We start from the raw sequence: 27,644 nt of genomic DNA on the forward strand, positions 1-27,644 counted from the left end.
GCCCGGTTAGGGGGTGCTGAACTTGATGATGGCAAAACCCTGCCCGGTGCCGGTGCCGGTGGAGGAGGCAGCTGCGCCAGGGCCACAGACGTCGAGGACACCGAAGCCGACCGTGACCGAGGGCCAAATGCCTGGCCTACCGACTGATGGTAGGCCCAGGGAGTCCAAAACGGCCACTGAGAGGGCAGCTGTCATTGTTGCTGCCACCGCGGGTAACACTGGTGGTTCACCCCCGACACTGATCTCCTGCTCCACAACCGGCTGGAGCGATAGGAGTCTGCCTCTGAGTCTGAGGTCTCTGAGTATGAGGACCTGGGGGGAGCAGCACCCGGTGCCAAAGGAGAGTGGTGCCGAGGCGGCGGGGAGCCTCTCATCTGGTCCTGTGGCGCCTTCACAACGCAGTGCAGGGAGGGAGGCAACAGCATGGCCAGCTTGCCTCTAGATTGCTCTGGAGGATGGGCCACAGTAGGCAACTCCCTACGATGCGGGGAGGCCAGTGCTGGGAGACCCGTTAGGCCTGAGGCCGCCTCAAACGCCTCCGGTGTCAACAGGGGGCGTATGTCTCCACTGAGGTCCAGGGAATTAGGCTGGTCCGGACTCGACCACCCTCTCTGCGGTGCGGGAGTCAATGGAACTGCTGAGGGCTGCAGCCCAGCCTGTCCACTTACACCTGTGGACGGCGTCGGCCTCGGATCCTGGTGGGATGACCAATCCCTCACTGGCTTCCTTCTCATGGCGGCCACCAGCGAAGGTGAGCGGTGCTGCACTGAGGCCGACTTCCTATGACCTGACTCCGTCCAGTGCCGGGTTTTCGACGACTTGGGCTGGGCCCTAAGTCCTGATGCCGGTGCCGGGGAACTCTGCACCAAGGGCGACGTGCTGGGCCCCACCTCGGCCGGTTCTGGGTCCGAGAGTGGTCGCAGTGCCGCCTTCATCAGGAGGACTCTAAGTCTTTGAGCCCTGTCCTTAAGAGTTCGCGGACGGAAGCCTCTACAGATAGAGCACCGGTCCCTTTGGTGGCTCTCTCCGAGGCACCTCAAACACGCAGAGTGCAGCTCACTCTTGGGCATGAATTTTCTGAAGTTCTCGCAGAGTTTGAACCTGAGGGACCCGGGCATGCCCCAGCGAGCGACGAAGACTCTGGCGGGGGGGGGGAACCCCCCAACTACGAAAACTATATACAAAGATCTATCTAACTAACTATAAAACAACTGAATACACGGACTTAACGGTAAGGATAGGACACTGCCAAAATGCTACACAAGAGAAGTTCCAGCTAGCTGTCACTGGCAGTAAGAAGGAACTGAGGGGGTGGGGGATTGGCGGGCCCCTTTATAGGGCGCCGTGGTGGCGCCACTTCAGGGGGCGCCCGGGCCGACCCTATGGACGCTGCTAGGGGAAAATCTTCCGGCTGGCATGCACGCAGCGTGCGCACACCTACTTTGAATGGACATGAACAACCACTCGAAGAATAATTAGCAGCATCTTTTCAAAACCATTCACAACACAACCTAATATCTGCATTATTGTTCTAAATCTGTTTGAAAATTATAGAAGAGCAGCAAATACCATAATATTTTCTGCAAAATCAAACTCACTTGAATAACATATACTAACCCGTAGTTTGATGGCTTGGAACTATTATACATCAACTGATCCACAGTTCCTCACCTAAAATCCCTCCAGGAGCAGATTAACAGAATAATTCTAAGCTATTAAAATCTATCTCAGGGTTTTACAGTGCTACCTATCAATGTACTATGTACCTCAGCCCCTTCCATATAAAAATCAGTTAGTAATGCCTCCTCTGGTAAAGCCACAGCAGAAATAAATCTTTGTATACTAAGTGATTCACTTTGTTTGTATTCATATGCTACAGCTCTATTTGTAAAGAAATCAAAAAAATTAGCAGCCCCTCAGACTGGTAATGTCAAATGCTGCAGATGAATGACAGAAAATGTTAGTTTACTTCCCTGCTGAGGACAGTGGCTGACCTTTGATTTCTTCTTTCTCCTCCGTGAAAACATGATCCTGGATAAACAAGAGCATTTTTGACTGAAGGGATGCGCTGGGAAGGACTCCTACAGCTTCATCGTCACGTGAAGATTGGTGACTCACAATCATCAGTAAATCACAAAGTATCATGAAGGCCTGTAACATACACACATGCCAAACAAAGATTTAGGAATTTGGGGAACAGCTGTCAGAACAATGATATTTTTTCATCTCCATTATCAACTATTATTCCCACAAGACCAAAGTTACATTCTCAGCAATTAAACCCATTTTTTCAGGCATTTATAAACAAACGAGAGCCGTAAATACACTCATAACAATGGTGAGTGTAGTGATTGTTAAAAGGAGACCTGCAAATGCAAATATGAAAATTCAATTTACTTCAATAATATGTGCTGAAAGTGCCCTGCCAACTACACAAGTTAGAAGGAGCCTTCACAGCACATCAGCAACATAAAGAGCAACCTTTTGTTTCCTCTGCCACCACCCATTTAAAGTTCCTTGAGTCACAGATTGCCAACTTCCAATCCAGGGTGACACCACAGCACATACCATGCTGTGAATTCAGTTTATATAATTAGGTTAATACATTTAGTCTTCAAATCACCTGACAAATATTAATCCATCCCAACAACACCTCTTCAAGGTAAATTTTCTTATCTCAGCTTTACAGATAGAAAGACTGAGGGGGTCAATGGCAGAACTGCAATTAGAACTCAGGAGTTCCTAGCATCCAGTCCTGTGCTCAAACCTCGAGACAGCATCTGTTTCTTCCCTCCTCAGTGCCAGAGACCTACATTGTAGCCCAGAGGCTGGGAAAGTTGTGGGGGGAGGAGGAAAGTTTTATTACATTGTGCATTTTAGTAGTCTTATCATTATTTTACATGTAAAAGTTAAGAATATTTTGCAAACCCTTACAATATATTTTATTAATGAAGAGCTGGCTACATCAGCTCAAGGATTTTACCAGCGGTAGCATTTAGCACTAGTTATTGTTGAGGAGAAAAAAATCTTCTTATTTACATTTTCAGTTCTGTTTTAATTAACACTGCAACTCAGACTTAGCCCCCAGTCCTGCAACTGACTCCATGCAGATGCATTCCAGTCCTTGCACAGCACGCCGTGGTAGTTCAGTGCTCTCATTAACAAGGACACCGCTTATTTTAAAATAAGACTTTTAGAAAGCAAAATAAATGAAGAAAAGGAGTTAAAGGAGGAGTGAGCAAAACACATCATTAAACAAACAAGCCCTTACAGAACCACTGACCTTTTCACTTAAATCTTTATCTTTATGGCTGAGGTAGCATGCACAAATCTGGCAGAAAAATCTCAACTCTCTGTTCAATGCCAAAAGAGTCTCCTAAAAATTTATGAAGGAAAAAAACAAAGATTAGAGAAATGATGGGCATGGACACCTAGCCAAGGACAAGAGTGGAGCATCAAGACATGTAAATCTATTGAATCAGTCCCTAAACGGTTAGCACCCTTCTATCACTTCTGAAACATCAAAAGATGCCAGTTCCATGTCAGTATCTTCTATATGCAGGGATACAAAAGAGGGAGAGGACTGAAGAAAGCAGCAATATTCACTGTAACCAGAAATCTCTAGACAGAGAAACTACACCGTTGTTTTTATTTCCATATGGATCAAAATGTAGGAGAGTTCTCATTCTTGTAATTTAAAACTAAAACACCCCATGAAATGGTTAGCATGCTTTTGGTGCTGTGTAATATCAATTCATAAATAATAATTATAACAGAAAAGTGATGGTCAGATTGCCTAACACTTTCCCTGGGCATTCTTCATGCATACCATAGTGCACTAAACACAAACAAATATATGTAAAGACTGAATTCTAAGGGTTGTCATTGAATATTGTATTTTCACTGTTTTTTGTTTAGCAAGCAATCCTTGTCTCCACCACCACATCTCAGGATTCAGATGCACAGAACTTTGCACTGAACACAGATGAGCACTTGTTTAATTTAATTATGCCCTTATGGAGATTTTAAAAGGTCTCCACTTTTCCAATATTAAAACTCAGGAGAGATAAATGCCTAATCCTACTTTGGTTTCTCTAACAAAATGTTCACAGCATCATTTTGGGAAAGCTTGTCTTTCCCAGGCATCAAAGGACAGCAAGTGAATGTGAACCTTTAAAGTGCACCACTTGCTTTCAGAATTATTTGCACTGGCCAACCTTGGAAGATGACCTCTCCACAACCGAAGCTAGCTGCCATAAGAGAGCAAAGTATGTGCACTGTAGAGCTGGTAGGATCATCTGCAAATAAAAGTACATATCTTTTAATAATGTGAAAGGCTTTGTAGTGAAAGCAAAGAATCAACATCTCATATTCTGTATGCTGCTTGTACAAGTATTTCTGCAGCATGAGACATTTAGATCCCAAAACCAGATTCAGGAAGTTTACAGGCAACTAAGCATGACTTCCTCAGAACCTTTGTCTCCGGATTAAGTTCCTGATTCAGTAAAGCATTAAGGCTCATTGACTTCAGTGCAGACTAAGCACACGCTTAAGTGCTTTGTTAAACTTGCACTAGGTAATCATGGCCAGAGGAGGCTATCAGTCTGTAATGCTGAGCAGTATTTCTACCTCCAGCAGCGTTAAAGCTGAACAGACAACTTGATGTTTGTAGTTTAGACAATAGTTGAGGCTACCTTTTAGTCAGGGGTATTTTCAGTAAAGGTCATAGACCGGTCATAGATAGTAAACAAAAATTCATGGCCAGTGATCTGTCCATGACTTGTACTATATCGCCCTGACTAAATCTTGCGAGGGAGGGGAACTGTCGGGGCACCACGAGTGCTCGGGGGTGCAGCCCAGGACCCCCGCAAGTGCTGAGAGAGGCAAGTGCTGGGACCCCCTTGGGTAGTGGGGTGCAGCCCAGGACCCCCTCTGGTGCTGGAGGGGGATTGGAGGGGCTGGCAGGCTCCCTACCTGGCTCCACATCTCTCTGGAAGCAGTGACTTCCCTCTCCCTCTGCTCCTAGGCAGAGACGTGGCCAGGCAGCTCTGCACATTGCCTCCGCCCTAAGCACTGGCACTGCAGTTCCCATTGGCTGGGAGCCGCAGCCAATGTGAGGTTCATGGGTGATGCCTGCAGACAGAGGCAGCATGCAAAGCCCCCTGGCTGCACCTCTGCCAAGGACAGATGTTGCCACTTCTAGGGAGCCTCGCCAAGCGCCGCCCAGAGCCCTCACCCATGCCCCAATCCCCAGCCCTGAGCCCCCTCTCACACCCAAACCCCTGCTGCTGCTGGGGGAGAGGGGCGTGGTGGCCTGAGACTGCCCCAGCAATGGCCAGTGCAGCTGGGCCAGGGACTGCCCCGACTGCTCAGGCAGCCCCCAGGCCAGCTGCACCAACTACTGCAGAAGTCACAGAGGTTCCGGAAAGTCACAGAATCCATGACCTCCATGACAAACTCGTAGCCTTAACTATAGTTAATAAGCAAATTGGCTTCACTACAGTTCTTTTTGCAAGTAACAGGTCTGAAATAGTTTCACTTCTGGTTAAATTCAATCTGCAAGTGACAAGCAAATCCCTGAATTATTTGTTCTTTGTTCAGCACGACATTGCACAATCGAGAAAGAGAAATCCTGTCTCTGATTCTAAGTAAACAGCTAATCCAGACTCGGACAATAACAGCATTGGACAATCTTTGCATTAAATTAATCCATGTCCTAATTCCACTGACTTCAACAGGGTTATACCAGAGATGAAGTTGGCTCTCTGTGTCTCAGTTTCCCAAGCTGTGGGATGGGAATAACTACATCCATCTCCCTCACAGGATGCTGTTGTAAGGTAGAACCCTAAAGCGGAACTGGTATCCCGTGGGTCCCACAGGACCTGCTGCCACAATAACAGTAGCAGGTAAAATATATCTTGTTGTGGATGGGATTGGGTGGGGAAAAAAAACAGACTGCAGTAATTTGTGGGAAAACACTAAATCTCTTGTCAGTTTGTCATAAATGGAATTTCACCAATGTAAAGCAAGTTGTTTGGGTTTTTTTTTAAGTAAAGGTTTCAATACTTAAATTTAAGTGAGGGATAGAAAGATTTGGTGTCTATTATAACAGGAGTTAAAGTATTTTTTTACATGCTTTAAGCAAGATACTTTTAGTGGTAAAAATTGTGTCTGAATTCTGTTTATCTATATACAATATATTAACCGACCATTTTCTTTTGTGTTGTGTTGGGGTTTTATTTTAGTAGCATGAAGGAGTCTCTCTCTCTTGCGGGATTTGCAGGATCTAAGGCTTTTGCAGGTGTGAGCAAGATAAAAATGCAAGAAACAATGTGGGAGTGGGTGAAAGTGGATATTGTGGGGCGGAACAGGAGCAAGTTTAAAAAATACTCCCATGCAGGGCTCTAATGTAAGGTTCAGTAAACGTCTGTAAAGTACTTGGATAGAATAAATGCTTTATTAGTGCTCAGTATCATCAATTTACCTGAACAGGTAAACTCCCATACTCCATCTCAAAAACCAGCAGCTTTGAAGTCTTCCCATAGAGATTCCATTTGGTGAGATTGTGAGCACTGCCAGTCAAAAAGGAAATGAAATACCAAGCTAAAATAATCATAAAGAGAAGAGATAAAAGCTACTGTTTTTAACAGTCCCATTTCTCCCTACATGCAACCTATTCCTAAAGAAATGATCACAGCTACCAAAAAGATTATGCTTTTATTTGGTGAAGAGAGGCTGATTACCTTCACAGTGATATCTGAATTTATTAGGGGAAGTAAGAAAAATCTCACCTACAAATATAAAAAGTAAAATGTATAATCTTTTTGCCAGCATCTAATAGATATCAATGACTTTCAGTGAAAACTAATTGACAAACACTCCACACAAAAATTAAACCAGTTTTGCATGTGCTGGATCCATTTGTGCCCTATGATCCATATAGTTAATTTGGAAATAAAAGACCTCCATCTATGCCGACTCTATGTTGGCAACTAAAGCACAAGGATCTTCCTTAATATTTGACGATAAACGTTAAAGTTGGTCATGATTTGTTTCCTCTACAATGAAATCTGCTAAGAAGAGATACCTGAAATCTTCCAGTACAGATAGAAAAAGGGAAATACAGTTTACTATGGCCTAACATTAATTACAGCCTTTAGCCTATTATTTCAGTAGTTATCACGGAATCTTGTTCCTACTACAAAAAAATGCAACTTGCGTGAGCCAAAGGAATGAGAATATGCAGAAGGAAACTGAACTTGGACACTTTTTCCACACAAACCAGGAATGCTCTCTCTAAACACTCATCCAGTAGAAGCTCAGAGTTATGAACTGACCAGTCAACCACACAACTCATTTGGAACTGGAAGTACACCATCAGGCAGCAGCAGAGACAAAAGCCAAAAAAGCAAATACAGCACAGTTCTGTGTTAAACATAAACTACTAAAGAAATAAAGGTAAAGCAGCATTCTTTTTCTGCATAATAAAGCTTCAAAGCTGTATTAGGTATCAGGGGGTAGCCGTGTTAGTTAAATCTGTTAGTCTTTAAGGTGCCACCGGACTCCAAAGCTGTATTAAGTCAATGTTCACTTGTAAACTTTTGAAAGAACCACCATAACATTTTGTTCAGAGTTATGAACATTTCAAAGTATGAACAACCTCCATTCCCGAGGTGTTCGTAACTCTGAGGTTATATTGTACTTCCAAAAAGAGATCTCAGGATTCATGCCTTAAACAGTATTTGGAGCAACAGAGAATCTCAGCAATGCAAGATGAAGGGAAAGCTACTCCTAACCCATGGCCCAATTCTGCCACACTCAGCAGTATCTTACTTGATGAGGAATCTCAATAAAGTCATTGGTAAGATCCTATTCAAGGTATGTAAGGGTTGCAGAACCGGGCCACTAGTGAGCAAGCAAGAGCACTCTGCACTACATGAGAGCAGGGCTTCAGAGACTTGCTCTTTGAGAGATGGAGACCTGACAAATTAGAGTTAACATGTTGTGCCTGCTATCAAACATAGTGCTCTTACCCTATGATTGCCAGTCTCGACACTAAGGTGTCTCAAATGGTATCCAGCTAAGAGGGAGGACAGAGAAACAGCCCAAAGGAAAGGGCCTATATGCAGACAGTGATATCCGAATCCCGTAAGCAGTCCACGTGCAGATCTCTGATTGACTTCATCACTGCCACGCAAGCCCTACTAGTAAGTTTAAAAAGAACTCTCTGCTCAGAAAGCCTGCCAACATTTAGGAGAGTCTAGAAACTGACAGGAAAAAGTACTTGTGATAAAAGGAATTCCACCAGACCGTTCTATGCACAAACATCACACCTAGTGACTATTTTGATTCTTTTATGTAAACTTGATTAGCCAGTCAACCAACAGCAATTCCTGCTTTTATAGCAGTTCAGTGAGGTTACAGTATGCTAGCAGTACAGGAGAGGAAGGCAGTAATCATGTAAACAAACATCTCACTTATGAAAAGCTGCTATTCTTCTCAAAGTGGAATATATTCGGCAAACTCCTTCTTCATCTGTGCAAAGACCTTCTCCCTAAATCACACAAGTTAGGAAAGAGAAAAGAATGAACAGAGGTGTTGTGGGCCAGCTGCTAGCTCCTCTACTAACCACGGGCTTGAATTAGACTTTGTCCCAGTTTTGGGAACCATTTGCCCCTCGACTATGTTCCCTAGACCCCTCTCTAAGATAAAGAATAATGTACATGGGATGGAAAGAAGATATATGTCTGGGAAATGCCATGCTGCTTCTCTCACATTATAACATCCTCATAACTAAAGACCCCACAGCTGCCTCTAGCATCTTGGTAATAAAAACTACAAAGCAGTCTAATGCAGATGTTCTCACATTGTGGTGTGTGGTCACTGTTGACCCATCAAGCACCTGCTTGTGGTCTGCAGAGAGCTATTTGCTCACATGGTGCTGGCTTTTCTTGTTTTCAGCTGCCAAGTCACAAAGACAGCTAAAAATACATTGAATACTTTCCTAATATTACTTTCCCATATATGCAATTGCTGTAGTTTCCACAAGGATACAACAGAATCACAAATGGCAAATGAGGTACTACTTCCAATAAAGAATTAGAAGAGAGGGGTTCCATGAGACAACCTCTTTATTTAGCTGTGGTCCACACTACACAAGTGTTCAAGAACCCCAGTCGACCTCTTAAAAGCTTATTTCTAATTTAAAAAAATACTCACACATTGGAATAGATGTCTATTTAAACTACCAAAATAAATCCAGTGTGGTTTTTTTGGCCTGACACATTTACAGTATCCCAGCTCTCAATAAAAATCCACTTGTCTGAACTCCCATACTACGGCATGACACCTGTTAGCAATGGCACAGTTCATCAACTATAGGCTCTTGTTGTTGAAATCAGCCAGCAAGCTATTCATATCTCCACCAGTTGTTTCTGCTTTTGAGAACTAATGAAAAACTTGGAGAGAGAGACAGCAGTCCTCCTTACAAAAAGCAAAAGCTACTTTCAAGTCACAAAAGCTACTTTAATGTAATCTAATAATACCTACAGAATTATCTTTAAAAAAAAACCCTCAAAACAGCAGCAAAGTTATAAAGAGCTTTTTGATTACTGCCAATATGTACAAATGTAGAATTATACCTCCTCTAAAATACTCCTTATCTAACAGATCCACCTAGTGCTTCTCATTAGCACTTAGATGGGCATTTTCAAATAGCAACATTAACCCTCTGCAGCTCAGGGCCAGAATATCCACTGGTGTTACGGACATAGGAATCCACATGATAGTGCATGCCCAGAAATCCCATTCCATAGTGCCACAGACTATACCATCCCTCCTCTTCCCCTTCTTCCTGCCAGAACACAATTTTCACTCCTTTAAAATGTAAACAGACAGCCCTTTCAGAGTATTCAGACTGCCTCTGTAAGCTTTGCTCTCAAGCAAAGAAAAATCAGTATATTACCAGTCTTCACATCTCTCCCTTGTATTTATTTCATTTTGATCTTGAAATGTTTCATGTATTTCTACTTCCAGTCACACACACCTCATGCCAAGAGTCATCCAGCAGCTCATTAAGTTTGTCCACCAATTCATCTATCAGCTGAGTTCTGGCAAGATCCACCGTCCTGTGTATGGCCAGTTCTTCATTGCAGAGGACATAATACATCCTGGAGCAAGCCTCGAGAACATCCATGTCAGAGTGTTTGGCTACAATGCCTTTCACCACGCTCAGCAAAGCATCCACGTGCTGCAAGTGATCGTGACGGTACAATCAAGTCAAAGTTGTGCCTATTTATGTTTGTGCCTTTTTACTTTACACAACTGAAAACAAAATAAATGCCCGTCTGGGGAGGACAGGCAGGGATTACAGGACAAGATTTTGTTTGCTGCTCTAGGTCTTATAACAGACCTTTTTTACTGTCACATAAGAACGGCTATACTGAGTCAGACCAATGGTCCATCTAACCCAATGTCCTGTCTTCCAACAGTGGCCAGTGCCAGATGCTTCAGAGGGAATGAACAGAACAGCAATTATTCAGCAATCCATCCCGTCATCCAGTCCAGCTTCTGGTAGTCAGAGGTTTAGGGACACCCAGATCATGGGGTTGCGTCCCTGACCATCTTGGCTAAGAGCCAACAATGGACTATCCCTCCCTGACCTTATCTTTTTTTTTAACCTAATTATACCTTTGGCCTTCACAACATCCCCTGACCACAAATTCCATAGGTTGACTGTGTATTGTATGAAGAAGCACTTCCTTATGTTCGTTTTAAACCTGAGGCCTAGTAGTTTCATGAAGTGACCCCCTCCTCGTTCTTGGGTTATGTGAAGGTATAAATAACACTCCCTGTTCATTTTCTCCATACCAGTCAAGATTTTGTAGACCATTATTACATCCCACCTCTGCATGTCATATCTTTTCTAAGCTAAACAATACCAGTTTTTTTTAATTTCTCCTCATATGGAAGCTGTTCCATACCCCTAATCATTTTTGTTGGTCTTCTCCATACTTTTTCCAATTTTAATACATCTTTTTTGAGATGGGGTGACCAGAACTGCACATAGTATTAAAGATATGTGTGTATCCTGGACCTATATAGAGGCATTAAGGTATTTTCTCTCTTGTTTTCTATCCCTTTCATTCCCCTAACATTCTATTAGCTTTGTTGATAGCTGCTGCACATTGAGTGGATGTTTTCAGAGAACTATCCACAATGACTCCAAGATCTCTTTCTTGAGTGGTAACAGCTAATTTAGACCCCATCATTTTGAATGTATAGTTACATATCTTAATATCTTGCTAAAACCTTAATTACCTATTTCAGCCCCAAGTCTAGCAATACACATGACTCTAAATAATAACAGTAGATGAGACTGAGGGGGAAGAGGGCAAAGAAAGGGCCCTCTAGACACAAGGCTGCCTGCTGCAGTAACAAAGATGCAGCATGTTTCAGAGCTCCCATCATTCTGTGGTGGGCTTATTCCCATGACTGGGTCACTGACAGTATTGTTACACAAACAGAAACAGATAACTGCCCATTTCTGCCAAATTGCTACTGCTTTATCGCCCCCTCAGCAAATTTTTTGTGCTGGAAGTACATGGATGTGATTTTTCCCTTGCCCTGTTATGGATATTTACAGGGAGGTTAATTTGAGCAATCCACTCCACTTATGTATGGGCTTTGCTATTTCAAGGATTTCATTCTTCCATTCCTGAATTCCCCTCCTCCACATACAGATATACTATACCCTTTCTCCTCTTTGCAGTTACTACCCTCCCTCAGCAGCTGATAAGGAAGACAGTCTCCAATGAGAATGCAACTTCTTTCTGCAGTAAGCTGCTGGGAGATGCCAACTTGGATACATGTTGTAACTCCCCTTCTCTCAACCCAACAAGAGGTCAAGAAGCAAGAATTAGTTTATTCCCAAAGCTGGGCCTCCTGCATGAAGCCATAAACCATTATCCACCATGGCCTTAGGCCAACCTTGCTATATCCATACAGACAAATGTTAAAGCATTTCCCTGGTGGCCTCAGTTCAAATATGAAGGGTTTTAACAGGGTATAAGTATTTCTTCATGTCCCTACAGTCTCCTGGCTGTAACAAGGTCTCACTGTAAATTGTCGCATAAATTTGTTATATTTTACACACATCCAACTGCCCCAATTCCTATTCACCTTCTCCAGACGTCCAGTACTGTAAACATCTAAATCATAATACTGGGGAATTTGCAGGAGGTTCGCCACTTTTTCAGCATCTGCTGAATACTGCAGAGGAAAACAGGATATCAGTGTGCTGCAGGAATTTTAATGAAATATTTAACAGGCGCTCATGGAACAGCTGCTAGTTACCTTTGCCAAGAGCTGAGGAAGCACCACAATAAAGTGCTCAGTAATTTTGGTACAATCTTCCAATTGTATTTTCTTCTCTTTCGCTGACAGCATCTACAGACAAGGCATTCTGCTTCAGTTATAAAATACTCTAGGAGTTGGTTGGAATTTTACACCTACCCCAAGGTTAACTTTGCATATTAATATACCTTTAACTAACACAAACTACCTGGCTGAGGCAAAGATTTTCCCCCTTCATGGGATCTCTCTCCCTCCCACCCCCCCCCTTTTTTTTTTTTAAATAAAATACTTGAGTTAACGTTGAACAACCAGAGTGCTGTTTGGATGTAGGCTGCTTTATAACGACATATACTGATGGATAAAGTGGTCACTGTGTGTCGTTAACGTGCTTCCACAGAGCTGAGCTTCCTCTAAAAGCTCATCTCATTCAATATCCACTGATAAGATGTTTTGTCTGAAGATCAAAAGGCATCGTGTTTGTCTTGTAAAAAAAATGCCGCTCTCTTTCTGCCAATGTACCTGCGGCTAGGAAAGTGCTTTTGGCAGAGCACGTAGGGAGGACCATTTTGATTGCAACATAATAAATATATTAGAATAAAACCCACTGACCTTCTTGGCTGCTCCTCTGCCCACAGGAGGGTGACCTTCAGCAGCTTCTCGAATGGTCACTAAGATTATTTCAATGAGGGCACTTTCCTGGGCATCACTCAATGCTGTAAGGAAATCATCATCTCTTCAATGTCTCATAAAAGAAAAGTGAAGATGCAGGGATGACTAATAAGGAAAGTCTACTCATTCCTCTAAACAACTTTGAGTGGGGGGAGAGAGATACTGTTGAAACTGCTAGAAAAAAAAACTGCTGAACGTTTGCTAAGTCCAACCTGAATGTGTACTGAAATTATTTTCTGTTATACAGAGTAATAAAAGCAACTATCTCTTCTATGTCACCATTGGGAGATAGGTTCCTAAAAATATCTTTAAAAATCTAGGCCTATGTGCTTTGATCCCACAGCAAAGAACTGCCTCTAGTTCTGCCAAAATAAACAGTGCTCAAGACATTTTCTACATAAAACTAAACCCTCTAACATATTTGATTTCTGAAAGTGACATTAAATTCAACTCAGCATCTTCCTTTCCAGTGGTGAATATCAGCTTCACACTTCTCTGTTTCAATGAGACTGGCACAGTTAGGTTCCTTAACTCAGCCATGAAAACCAATATGTCCTTTGAAATGTAAAACATAGATTAAGATTCTGAATACAAAAGGAACCTTCATGTAGTGAAGTCTTTTTTCTTCTCACTTTATAGTGAAGTTATTTGGTGTGATTCACTACAACGACAGCTACAATACACACATTGTGATTCACAGAAACTATTTGGAATTTTTAATTTACTTGAGAATAAAATAAATTTTCCTAAGTTTGTTATGAGTGGATCTCACTGCATTTGCCAAATAAAGCAACAGGTTCAGTGTCGCAGAAATGACGTTTCCCCAGAAGAGAACAGGCCAAATTCAGACCTAACTCCAATGAAATTTCATCCTTTTCCACCAGATCAGAGGCTCATCTTCTGGGGAACCTTTAGCAGAATATGACTCTAGAACCACATGTAGCAACACAGAGCCCTATATGTGCCTCTTCTGCAATCCAGCGATCTTACTGGAGATTCTCTCCTCCAGCAAGTAGAGAACCATTCACCACAGTGCTCCCAAAGCTGCCTGACACACACGTGACTGTTGAGGTTGAAATAGTACAGAATAAACACACTGCGGCCCCTGGAATCCCTTCTTCACCCTCTGCGTAGCCGAGAGAGAGAGAGAGAGAAGAAACATTCTTCACCCTCTGGCCCCCAGCAGACAGGCAGGAAGGAGGGAGAAAGAAGATAGCAGGGAGGAGTCACTGAGATGCATAAATATTCAGGGCATAAGTGTTGATAGTGTTTCACGATGTTTTCATAGGAATACTGCATCAATATTTGAGGGCATTGAGTCATGGCAGGACACTGAGCCAAAACTGTTTTGTGGCTCCATGCAACCAAGAGGCTCTTCAAGTGACTTTGCTATAGTTCAAGGTGAAGGAAGTTTCTTCTAGTAAATAAAAGAAGAGTAATTTCGGCAACACTAAGGTTTTAGCTCACCTACCTTCTTCTTCAGCAGTTTCCAATAAAAGAGTGGTCATGCACTCCCAGTCCTTCAGCAAACTGCCTGCCCAATCCCACAGGCTGTCTACAAGGTACGTGACGTGTTTATGTAGCTAGGGATTAAAAACATAAGCCTACAGAATCAAACGTTTACTGAAATGTGAATACAGCTTATTACATATTTCACCCTCTTTCTCTCATTATAGAACTGCACATGTGTATATATTTTTTTCAATGTGTGTATTTTTTGACTAGACCCAAACTAAATAATAATTCTTCAGTTTGATATATGGTGAACATCACAAGAGAAAGAGAGTTACTTAAAGGACAGAAGAAAGATTTTCTAAAAAGACTAGTCTCCCTAAAGCTGTCCTGAATATCACAATTTGATTTGCTGTTTGTAACACCTAAAATGCCCACTCCCATTCAAGAGCTTGAAATGAGTTATACTTTAGTCCCTGGCAAAGCAGTCCTAGTTTTTTCAGCAAGCCAGTTCAACCCCCCCTCTCTGCATTGATACAACTGTAGAATAAGAGGCGTGGTACAACCAAACACACATGTACAGATTTACTTTACTGAAGCTCATCCTAGAGTTGAGAAAGTATCGAGTTCTAAGATCAACAGTTCTGAGCATGCAACCAAAACGACCCTTCAAAAGGAAGTCTCCTTCCTACTCACCCACTTCTCCCTCCAACTACCAGCAGCACCTCAATACCAACTCTCAGCCAGCTGCACTGGTTTGAAAAGGCTCCTCCCTCATCTCTTTGTCTATCACAATCTACATTTTCCTTACCTCACTCTCCAAGAAAAAAGTTATTAATTTTCTTATGTAGCAGGTATTAGCCCCAAACTTCCCTCTTCTTTTGGGTGGGACTTCCTCTTCAGTTCCCTGATAACTAAGCAGCCTGCCAATGGAAAAAAGAAGTCAGTCCAATTCTGCTGTGCACCTTTAGATTACTCAGTGAAGCAGCACAGATTCTGTCAGGATTTCAGCCAGCTTTGCTTCTTTCTTTTAAAATCTATTCATCCATTCAGCAAACATCAAGTTCTACTGTCAGGTGGAAGGAGAGGCACTACATTATTTTTAGCTAGAAATTCTCTCTGTGAAAGCAGGGACTACCTGCAGCTGCTAATACTGGGGCCCTACCAGTTGTCTGGGCAACATACGCTGATCCCATGGCAATGAGTACACCAAGCATTAGGCATTTATTTATCCTGTAAAGGTGCCCACTGTAATTTAGAGAAAATCATAAAAGAGAAATATCCTTCCTATAAAAATCTTACTGCCCAGCAATACTTCATAATATGGTACATCTAGTCTCTGAAAACCAAGCCAGGCTCTTAGGGTACGTCTACACTGTAATGTAAGCCCAGAGTTAGCAGGACTTGAGTCAACTGACCTATGTTGGAAAACTCAGGGCTTGAGCATCCACACTAATTCTTTACCTTATGTTATAAATTTTCTAGCCTGTGCTGAAACCTGGGGCTCTGGCATCCACAATGCAGCATGCAGATCCAAGTCAAACCTATCATATCACAGACTCCCTAGCTCCCTCCCAAAATGTGGCCACTCTAGACCTTTAACCATGGTGCACTGTAGTGCACCCACCCTGCACATTACAAGAAGTAAGAACAGCCTGCCAACACAGCCAGCCAAGTAACACGGAGGAGACCCCTTTTCAAGAAGTTCTCTTGCTTCCGCTTTCACTCCTGTGTCAGAAAATGGGCAGAGCTTCCCCAAGGCACTGATGGGCATTTCAGTGGCATTTTTTGACCCATCAAAGGAACCTAAGAGAGCTTAAGATGGAGCAGGAGAAGACAGAGGAGGAGGAGTACCCAGACATGGAAAACTCACACTCACTGATGCTGCTTAGTACACTCAGAATAGCTGCTGAGGCCCCCTGTGTAGACCGGCACTTCTAGTGCAGGGCCACAAGCACAGACTGGGATGACCAACAGTGGGTCCACAACTTTCATATGAAGAAAGGCACATTCCTGGAGCTTTGTGAGCAGCTTGCCCTGACCTTCCAGCATAAAGACACATGTCTGAGGGCACCCAGGCAGACTCAGAAGCAGGTTGCTATAGCCATCTGTAAGCTGGATACCTCAGACTGCTACAGGTCCATTACCAACCAGATTGGTGTTGGAAAGTCGACCACGGGTAAAGAGGTGGTGAGGTTTCTGAGGCAATCAGGTGTGTGGTTTACCCAAGTGCGGTGGGCATAAAAGATATTCCTGAGGTAGCAGCAAAGAGTCCTGTGGCAACTTACAGACTAACAGACGTATTGGAGCATGAGCTTTTGTGGGTGAATACCCACTTCATCAGATGCATGTAGTGGAAATTTGCAGGGGCAGGTATATATATGTAAGCAAGAAGCAGGCTAGAGATAACAAGGTTGGGTGCAAATAAGTGATGGTCACATTAACACCACCCTATACCGAAAACCTACCGACTGTTATGCCTACCTTCATGCCTCCAGCTTCCATCCCCGGCACACCACACGATCCATTGTCTACAGCCAAGCACTGAGGTACAACCACATCTGCTCCAACCCCTCATAGAGACCAACACCTACAAAATCTTCACCAAGCATTCTCAAAACTACAATAATCGCATGAGGAAATAAGAAAACAGATCAGCAGAGCCAGACATGTACCCAGAAGCCTCCTACTGCAAGACAAACCCAAGAGAGAAACCAACAGGACTCCACTGGCCATTACATACAGTCCCCAGCTACAACCCCTCCAACGCATAATCAGGGATCTACAACCCATCCTGGACAATGATACCACACTTTCACAGGCCTTGGGTGGCAGGCCAGTCCTCGCCCACCGACAACCTGCCAACCTGAAGCATATTCTCACCAGTAACTGTACGCCGCACCATAGTAACTCTAACTCAGGAACCAATCCATGCAACAAACCTTGATGCCAACTCTGCCCACATATCTACACCAGCGACACCATCACAGCATCTAACCAGATCAGCCACACCATCACCTGTTCATTCACCTGCACGTCCACCAATGTAATATACGCCATCATATGCCAACAATGCCCCTCTGCTATGTACATCGGCCAAATTGGACAGTCCCTACGGAAAAGGATAAATGGACACAAATCAGATATTAGGAATGGCAATATACAAAAACCTGTAGAACACTTCAGTCTCCCTGGACACACAACAGCAGATCTAAAGGTAGCCATCCTGCAGCAAAAAAACTTCAGGACCAGACTTCAAAGACAAACTGCTGAGCTTCAGTTCATCTGCAAATTTGACACCATCAGCTCAGGATTAAACAAAGATGTGAATGGCCTGCCAACTACAAAAGCAATTTCTCCTCCCTTGGTTTTCACACCTCAACTGCTAGAAGAGGGCCTCATCCTCCCTGATTGAACTAACCTTGTTATCTCTAGCCTGTTTCTTGCTTGCATATATATACCTGCCCCTGCAAATTTCCACTGCATGCATCCGAAGAAGTGGGTATTCACCCACGAAAGCTCATGATCCAATATGTCTATTAGTCTATAAGGTGCCACAGGACTCTTTGCTGCTTTTACAGATCCAGACTAACATGGCTATCCCTCTGATACTTGTTTGCTGAGATAGTTGCTGGCTTTGCAAGGATGGGGTTTCCAAACTGCACAAGAGCCACTGATGGCACTCATGTGTCCATAGCCTGCCTTCCTCAAGGAGCACGAGTACATAAACTGCAAAGGGCACTACTCCATTGTTATGCAGACCCTTGTGAACCATAGAGGTCAATGTGGACTGCAGTGGAAAATGTCTTAATGCCAGAGTTTTTTGCTGACTGGGAGTCTACATTCATGGACAGGCTGGGACACTAGTCGCACCAAATGATATTATCATAAACAGAATTACTGTCCACACCATTATTCTGGGCATACCCACTTTTAGCTTGGCTTATGAAACAGTAGAGATGCAGTAACCACAATAACCGTTCTTGATGATATAAAAAGCTTTATTTGTAAACATGTAAAAAATAGTACAACAGTCACCCAGTGCCAAACCGGCCAGCTGCTATTACAACACCCAATCACCAGTTACTAAAGAACATTTCCAGAAGGAAACAAAAACAAAAATAGTGTAGCAAGAAGTGCAACCATGACAAAAACCCTTACTGATGCATGTCACCTAGCCCCCGTTCTCCTCTCCCCGTTTTCTGCACAGTTGGTGCCAGGGGAGGGGGATAGAGGTACACAGAAGAGTGGGGTAAACACAGAGGGATGCATGGGATTTAGTTGCCCTGCCCAGCTGCTCCCGCAGCACAATTGCACTGACCACCCCAACATGGAGTTTTCCAAGCTGTTTCTGGTCTGAAGGTATGTTGCAGGCAGCTCAGGGTGTGGGAGAGGCAGCAGGAGCTGGTAATCTAGCAACCATGACTGAGATGAGCCAATCAAACAGTTTTCTGCTGAGCTCTGTCCGCCTCCTCCCTTAGCCACCATTCCTGTTCCAGAAAATGTATAACAAGTGCCTGCTCCTATGCTGAAACCCTGTCCTCAAGCTGTGTGGCCAGCCTCAGCCTTTCTCTGCCTCTCACTATGCCTCTTCTCCAGTCTTATGTTCCTCTGCTTCTGGTACTGGACTTGCTTGTTGGTCCTCTCAAGAACTTCAACCATGAGTTCATCATGGAACCACGTCCACTTGGAACAGTCCATTGGGACAAGCTTACTGCAATAAGGTTGAGCTGTGGAAGTACAGCAGCCAGCAGAGGTAGAGGAGCCTGCAACGGGACAAGAAATAGAGCGTTACTGTCTCATATAGCTCAGTGGAGGAGTGCAGAAATAATTCTTGTGGATTTTCAAGGACATAAAATGTTACATTTAAAAAATGAACTGCAATATATTGTGAGAGGGATGCCTCAGTCCACAGAATCTCCCTGGACAAAGCCTGGTTAATCCCAGCTAAAGTCGTGCAGAGACAATGAAAAATTAAAAATTCCAGCTATTTCTGTTTTACCAAAATTGCATAACTACTTGGGTTTGGCATGAGGGCAAGGGCTGGTTAGTGGCCTTGCTACAAAAGCTTTTTCTATCATTTCAGGCTTTTCATGCTTTGGAGGACATAACCGTTCTTGTGATGCCCTATTGTCAGAAAGAGATATTATTCCAAGCTGCTGGTGGGAAACCTGCAGTGTATTCAGCCATAGTAGTCAATCGTATAGTGACCGAACACACATCCATTGGTGGAATGGGCTGGTCAGCTACTGAGCCCTGGGAAACACTTCCCCAAAATGTGACTACCTATGTGGAGCTCCTGCTTTAGGAAAAGTTTACAACTATCCACACCTGGGCTTGAGTCAGAATTCATGAGAGAATCAACAGGATACCGTGTTAGCTTTCACATGCTTACACTGTGTTATGGCTGCATGCAAAGATGCAGAACTCCACAACCCGCCTCTTCCCTGTCCCCAGCACGTTTTTGGACAAAAATTTTAACCCCATTCATTCCTGGGAGAAATGCTTTTGTCACCTATGGACTGCATTAGTTTCCTCTAAGTGAAATGGACTAGATTTGGAAATGGAACATATTTCCCCAATCACATGCACAGAGTTCACTGTAGACGGCTTCATAGACCGTTCAGCGATTACAGAGCAGAAAACAGTCACAAGAATGTAATGTTGTTATTTTTAGGAAACAGGAATGGCACAAGCAAAATCTGTGCCTTTCCAGTAAAAATATTCCTTACTTCTTGCATTTCCTGGTTGCCATTTTGAACTGCACCGGGGAGGGGGGGAGATGCCAAGACGCTATCATACAATCCACCATTAATAGATACATGTTGCTATCCAGGGCCTCTGATTGCTTGTGTATTGGTTTATAGAGCAGAAAATCCTCCCATTACTGTATCAATAAATATTAAAATGGATCCAAAACTTACCAGGCTCAGGTGATTTATGCCTCTTCTGTGTCTGCTGCAGGCTCGGCAGTGGGCTGTTCCTCAGAGAGGTATATCAAACAGCTCCCCTGAGCACGGACCCAGAATTTTCTGCTGATCCTTTTTAAAAGCCTGCTCCAGGACCAGTTTCAGCAACATAGTGATTTCATCATCCTCACTCAGTGCCTGCTGGTGGCTCCCATCAGTCCCCAGGCTGGATTCTGGGGCCAACAGGGTACTGTCGCACCTGACCAGGTCATTGTGCACCATAGTTGGACCTGAGGTGGGTGAAGTGCCCAGGAACCAGTCAAACTCCTCATAAGACAGACATGATGTTGGTGAAAGCATAGGATCATGCTCTTGCAACATGTGTTTTATTCAACTTGAAACATACATTGGACGAGGTGCTCTCCCTCCATTGCCTGATGTACGAGGCATATCATGATATTTCTTTGCAATTTCCACTTTCTCCCTCCATTCCAAAAAAATTTTAGTGTGAATTTATTGCTCATGAAAGGGGCTAGCCCATTTAAATCCCATTTAAAGGCAGCCATCCAATGGAAATAATTGAAGGATGACCCTCAGCTGAAGGAGGAGCCACAGGACTAGGATTTAATGAAGGCCAGTTCTACACTGGGAAACGTTGGCCAGCATAACTATGCCAGCTGAGCACAGACATAGCTTATACCAGCAAAAGCACTTTCTTGCCAGTGTGACTGAGTCTACAAAAGGACGTTTGTCAGCATAAAAATGTCATCCTCCAAGCCCCCTATCATACCACCAGCCAACAACACTACACCGACAAGTTTCTAGTGCAGACCTGACCTAAGAACTGGGGACAAAAAAATGACAAATAAGAATGGGAGGGTTATAGAGTCAAAATAAGGGAACCAAAAGGAAACATCAAGCAGAGAACCCCAAACAGTGCACATTGAACCAAACAACGGTTCTCCTGTCTAAAGAGACAGGAGAACCACTCAGATGAACTCTGCCCCAATGTCTGCATTGGCAAGGGAATGGAAAAAGGTCCCCAAGTCACAAAGAATCATAGAATCACAGGATTGGAAGCGACTTCGCAAGGTCATCTAATCCAGTCCCCTGCACTCATGGCAGGGCTAAGTATTGTCCAGAGCAGTGGTCTCCAAATTTTTTTGATCGCGCACCCCATCAGTAAAAATTTTTTGATCATGCACTCACAATATATGTATATTTATTTATGTATAAATTATATACTCATACTACTGTACTAATATATTATGTACATTATAAAACATACACAAAAAAGAGAAATTTAAAAAGGATGAGATAAAGATTAAATAAAAAATATTTTTAAATAATTATTTTATTTATTAAAGGTAATAAAAACCTTTTTTCTCTCACCAAAAAAGAATTATTAATAATATTTTGTAGTGAAAGCAATGTGATTGAATATGTTTCATTATTTCTGAAAATCTTGGTTTAACACTTTGTGATACAGCGATTCGAAAGTCTGGATTAGGTTTAGGGTGCGGGAGAGCGATCAGGGTAGGGGTGCGGGGTCTGAGAGGGAGTTAGGGTGCAGGAGGATGCTCAGGGTGGAGGTGCGGGAGGAGGCTCAGGGCTTGCGCAGGCAGGAGGGGCAGAGCACTTACCTGGGGAAGCTCCTGTTTGGTGCAGGGGGTGTGCAGGTGGCTCTGCACAGTGCAGTACCGCCTCCCTGGCCACAATTCTGGGAGCTGCCCCTTCCCCCTTCCCTCCCCCGCCAGGCAGGGCCACCCAGAATGCAGGGGCTTTAGGGGCTGCAGGGCCCTAGGCTAAGGGGACCCCGGGGCCCTGGCCTGCAATTCTAAAGCCCCTTTTGGAATGCAGCCCTGAGAGCACAGGCAAGGGGACTCAGGAGGAGCGGGGGCAGCCGCACAGCCAGCGGCCGGACAGAAGCCCCGCTTTTCTCCAGCCGGCTTTGAAGGGGAAAGAGCCGCTTCTTTCCCGCCGCTGGCTGCATGGCTGCCCCTGCTCCTCTAGAGGCCAGAGGACTCAGGGCAGCATTCTGAAAGGGGCTTTAGAGCTGCAGGCCAAGGCCCTGGGGCCCCCTTAGCCCAGGGCTCTGAAGCCCCTAAAGCCCCTGCATTCCAGCTGGCCCTGCCTGGCCCCGGGGGGGGGGGGTGGAGGAAAGAGAGGCTTCCCCGCTCGCTCCCTCCCTCCCGTCTCTGGCCACCCCTTTTTTTTCTCCTCTGGCAACGCTCCTCCTGCCACACTGCCCTTTTGCTCCAGCGGCGCTCCTCCCGCCGCACTCCCCAATGGATCGTCTTGCGCACCTCACTTTGGAGACCACTCGTCTAGACCATGCCTGACAAGTGTTTGTCTAACCCATTCTTAAAAATCTCCAATGATGGAGATTCCACAATCTCGCTAGGCAATTTATTCCAGTGCTTAACCACCCTGACAGGAAATTATTCCTAATGTCCAACTTAAACCACCCTTGCTGCAATTCAAACCCACTGCTTCTTGTCCTATCCTCAGAGGTCAAGGAGATCAATTTTTCTCCCTCCTTATAATAATCTTTTGTGTACTTGAAAACTATCATGTCCCCTCTCACTCTTCTCTTCTCCAGACGAAATATACCCAGTTTTTTCAATCTTCCATCACAGGGCGTGTTTTCTAAACCTTTTCTGTTGTTCTTCTCTGGACTTTCTCCAATTTGTCCACATCTTTCCTGAATGTGGCCCCCAGAACTGGACACAATACTCCAATTGAGGCCTAATCAGTGGAGAGTAGAGCAGAAGAATTACTTCTCATGTCTTGCTTATAACACTCCTGGCTAATACATCCCAGAATAATGTTCACTTTTTTTTGCAACAGTGTTACACTGTGATTCATATTTAGCTTGTGATCCAGAATGTACTGGGCCACTAGTAGCATGAGGGTAGGTTAGCCTCGGTGTAGATTTAAGCCTATGCTTTTTCTGCCAACAAAGTTGTCAACTAGCCTCATGTGTGGTGGTGGTTTATGTGATGTAGACCCTTGTGCACTTATAACAGTACAAAGATCAGCAGCTCATTTCACACTGACCCAGTCAGTCATTTGCTTATATTCCAATAGAATATTAATGAGCTGCTGATGCTACAAGTCCCATTTTTATCAAGACAGTAGATAAGAGTGACATTGTTCTGGGCATAAATCACTGATTTATGACAACATTAGTCCAGAGAGTTGGGGAGCTACAAAACAAAGCAAGATAGGCCTAGGAGGTGTGACTAGGGACACATCAGAGAAGGGATTTTTCTTTTTTCTTTATTTTGGGCCTGGATCCACAAATCCTAGGCCTTATATAATTTTTCTGGGTGGGTGTGGACAGCAACAGAGGGTGGGAACAAAGAAGTATGAATAATCATGGTCAGCTTTTAACATTGGCTCTCCAAAGCCTTGCCAAAAGTATTTTCACCCATATTTGCTAAACACAATACAGAATTTCATCAAGCTGTAGATACAGAATATTTATTAATTCCCTTTGTAGCATGGCAGTGCCATTCATTGCCCACATCCATTGTCATAAAAGCTCATTTATAAAAGTTACTCCCGGGAAGTTAGATTGTATATTTCATTAACTTGACTGAAAACTGGGAGGATTTTTTAATCTGTGGGCTCTCTCATTATTCAAAAGCTTTTACAGTGTATAAGGCAACTTTCAAGGGGAGAAGAGGCCACCTTTGCAATTAATCATAAACAGCTACAAAAGAAATCCAACAGATGCCAGGTGATCAACTGGCTCATCAGAAGCAAAGCAACAGGGAAAAAGTAGAAAGGAAGGCTGCATGGTCCTTGGCATGATACAGTATTGGTGGACTAGTCAGTTCTTTTATACTTTATTATAGTCTTATACCTTTCTCATGCTTGTTTAACATGCCGGGGCTGGGAAGTTAAACAAATAGTTAGCCCCAGAGAGCAGCCCTCCACTTATTCAGCAGAAGAAAGGACATCTGGTATCCGCCAGAGACAAGCCACCGATGGAAAGATAAAGGTTTACTGTCCCTCTTAAACAAACCCATTTTCACTCTGAAACAATGAGAATATGCAAAAAGTAGCCAGGCAGAGATACCTTTTGTAAAGGAATTCCCCAGCTGCTACTGCTAGAGGTCTGTGTGTGGTATAAACAAACTGGAATAAGGTTTCACAGTCTTCAGATGATAACGCGTCCTCACAGTTCCTAGGCAAAGACATAATACAAGTGATTATGCATATTTAGCTAGAAAGGATTATATGTATCCTAATATTGGACCTGATTCTATACCTAATATTGGACCTGATTCTCCACTGCCTTGCAGTTCATATAGTCAGTTACACCTCTGCAAATTGAATCTTGATATGCTACCTAATCAGAGCAGTTTTAGAGATGGAAGTGTCTACATAACATACAAGGAATGAAGAATTAGGCTCTTTGTGCGGGCATAAATATTCACATAAAAGTGTGGGTAAGGCTGTTTGGTTCTCAAGGCAAAAAAAAAAGAATTCCCAAATTAGTTACAAAAAAGGCAAGTCATAAACACAGTATTTTTAATCTTGGATTGCTTGCCACAGAAAATTATAATATAGATCAAATATCCTGTATTTTTCTAAATAAAATTGTTTAAAGCTATTTAATCAAGAGGTTAAAACGGATACTCAATTACAATGAGCTTATATAAAAACCCATTTTAAAAATCACAGCAAAAGCGTGCTCAACAGGAAGCTGACCAGTATGCCAAAGACCAGAACTATTTCTTGAAAACCCTGAAAGTCACAGTTTTTACAACAAGTATACAGCCTTAGTAATGACATTTCTCATCTACATAGCCCTTTACACCTTCACAGCACCACGTAAATATTAATCAATCCTCCAACACACACCCCGTGAGCTCAGAAAGTATTATCACCATTTTACAGAGAAGAAAACTGAAGCAGAGAAGGTTGAGTGACTTGCGCAAGGCTACAGAGGGAATCAAGATCAAAGCTGAGACGAGAATTTAGAAATTCCAGGCTCCTACTCCTGCTTGCATGCCATTGGATAACACTGTCAACAGAACAAAGAGCAATGAGACCCTTCTACTTCTGGCATAGTATGGGAGGGGAAAGGTGAGCTAACTATGATGGGGTAGAGATTATACTTGTAGGGGTTTTTATTTATTTATTTATTTATTTAATAGTTCTGCTATCAGACCCCAAGAGGTTACATCCTTTAACGCACAGCTCTCTGTCTATATAAGTGGCCTACTACAACTACTAGAAACAAGGCTCTCATTTTTGCAGCTGCTGGGACTGACAACCTAGTGGCACATTGCTCCTCTTCTATAATGGCTACCAGCTCTTTTGTCACCAACGCTGCCTTACCTCTTAGCATCTTGACAAGTCTCAAATTTAAAAATACAAAGCCTCTGGCACTCTCAAATCCTAGTCCCTAGCAGTTAAATATTAAGCAGGAGTGTCTGACTGACTACTTGAACCAACACTGGGTAAAGGTTTGTGGAAGATTATAACAAAAAAAAAAAAAAAGACAAACAGCTCATAAACTAATCTACAAACTTTGACTGTGGTTTAAAACAGTAGGATAGCAGTGGGTTGAAAGCCCCAGGGTACTTGAACAGAGGGTATGCTGTCTGTTGGCTTTTCACTTCTGTGATCCAACAAGGTCTCAAAAGTCATAAATTGATCATTATGGATTATTTCCCTGTGCACTCCTTGCTTATTTTTGCTGAAAAGTTCCCTCTCCTGCTAGGTTGCACTCAGTAAACTTGCTTATAATGATCACTGGCACAGTAAACAGGTCTTTATAGTGAAAATGTTGAGGAAGTGCCAAGTAAATATTGACTGGAACTAGTTTAATAGTAACTATGCGCTACATAAATGTCATGCCAAGTGTGGGAGGGTGTCACAGAGAGGGTGGCAAATAAATATTACATTATTATTCAGCTATCTTTAGGACTGGTGAAATAGTGAAAAAAATATATTTATGGATAAGTTACTCAGTGACTGATTTAAAATGAACTACATACGAATATGATTTCAGCAGCTCCTGGGTGGAGTTCTGTACAGTATATAAGCACCCAGCTATGTATCCTGTGGAGCCTGGACTAAAATTTTAATTATAAGGGCTGACGTAGTTGAGTGGTATTCACCTTCCATTTACTTTTGCATCCCATATTCATGTTGAGTGGTGTCAACTGAACATACCAAACGGCCGTTACAGAAGTAAGGGTTACCCAACCAGCTTTGTATCAGTAAAGGTATAGAGAACTGAGTGAAGTAAGCCAATTTTTATTCACTGTAATATCAATACAGCGTAAGTCCTCTATAAACACTTCTTTTCTAGGAAGCTGTCCCATGCACCTTCTCTACCTATTTGCAACTATTTCTCACCCTCTTTTTAAAAGCTGGGATCAAACTGAAATGGCAGCTTTAAGTGACGGTGTTGTAGTCTGGGACACCTGTGGACAGAGATGTGCACAGTTTTGAGACAGGGGCTATTTCTTGTTCTTTATACATCAGTTCTCTCTCTTCACTATATTGCAAGGTGACAGAGAGCAACAGGCATTACATTCACTGCAACACGTCTTTCTTTTTCTAAACCCCTTTGATAGGTGAAGTGCTTGGCAACATGTGAATAGTTATAAAAAGCCTCCCTTTGGGGACAAGTTACAAGATTTCATACAAACTATTTCTAACCATGGGAGGGAGAGGCTAAAAATGGGATGAAATCTAGTTTTGTCACTGTCTTCAAAGGGACCAGATTTTACTCTGTACTCAGTTTTCTCCTCATTAAGGAACTGTTAAGTAAGGTGTGACCTCAGCTCCTAGTACAGAACGCTCTCTGGTGGCACAGGAGTTCAGCAGGGAAAAATGAGCCACCTCTACCCGATATGAGCTGCCAGGCGGGCATAACATTCTTTTTTAAAAAATCCATTAATTAAGCAGACAGAAGATCTGAATGTGCATCTGTTCTCTAGTCTTTCACACAGTGGTCAGCAGTTGCTTACTGTAAGATGTCAAGGTTTCCATTTGAAAGACACCTGACCAGTTCAGAGACTACATACCTCTACAAAGGGCAATATCTAGCTACACCTACTACAACAGCGATTTTAGAAGTATTTCCTCAATAAAAGGAGTGCCTTCTTTTGTACATATAAGCGAATAATCACACATTCAAAGAATACTTTATGTAATGCAATACTACTGCTGCAAATTTACAGCCCTTCAAATGCCAAGTGACAGATAAAGGTTAAGCCAGAAGTGCCTGCC

At 43.2% G+C, this 27,644-nt stretch overlaps 1 protein-coding gene across 7 annotated transcripts in view; it reads right to left on the reverse strand.

Annotated features, from left to right (window-relative positions):
• The window catches only part of LOC127032191 (cohesin subunit SA-2-like), a 98,397-nt gene that overhangs the window by 23,923 nt on the left and 46,830 nt on the right, over positions 1 to 27,644 (reverse strand). For all 7 annotated transcript variants that reach the window (XM_050919233.1, XM_050919214.1, XM_050919223.1 and 4 more), the window contains 12 exons: positions 24,472 to 24,579; positions 15,287 to 15,398; positions 14,495 to 14,606; positions 12,964 to 13,067; positions 12,355 to 12,447; positions 12,181 to 12,270; positions 10,046 to 10,249; positions 8,478 to 8,554; positions 6,485 to 6,572; positions 4,218 to 4,298; positions 3,284 to 3,376; positions 1,995 to 2,151 (listed from right to left, as the gene is read on the reverse strand). In XM_050919233.1, coding sequence (XP_050775190.1) covers positions 1,995 to 2,151; positions 3,284 to 3,376; positions 4,218 to 4,298; positions 6,485 to 6,572; positions 8,478 to 8,554; positions 10,046 to 10,249; positions 12,181 to 12,270; positions 12,355 to 12,447; positions 12,964 to 13,067; positions 14,495 to 14,606; positions 15,287 to 15,398; positions 24,472 to 24,579 — 1,319 coding nt within the window. The remainder of the gene's footprint in view (positions 1 to 1,994; positions 2,152 to 3,283; positions 3,377 to 4,217; positions 4,299 to 6,484; positions 6,573 to 8,477; positions 8,555 to 10,045; positions 10,250 to 12,180; positions 12,271 to 12,354; positions 12,448 to 12,963; positions 13,068 to 14,494; positions 14,607 to 15,286; positions 15,399 to 24,471; positions 24,580 to 27,644) is intronic.

This window comes from Gopherus flavomarginatus, chromosome 1 (assembly GCF_025201925.1).
Source record: "Gopherus flavomarginatus isolate rGopFla2 chromosome 1, rGopFla2.mat.asm, whole genome shotgun sequence".
Classification (NCBI taxonomy): domain Eukaryota; kingdom Metazoa; phylum Chordata; order Testudines; family Testudinidae; genus Gopherus; species Gopherus flavomarginatus.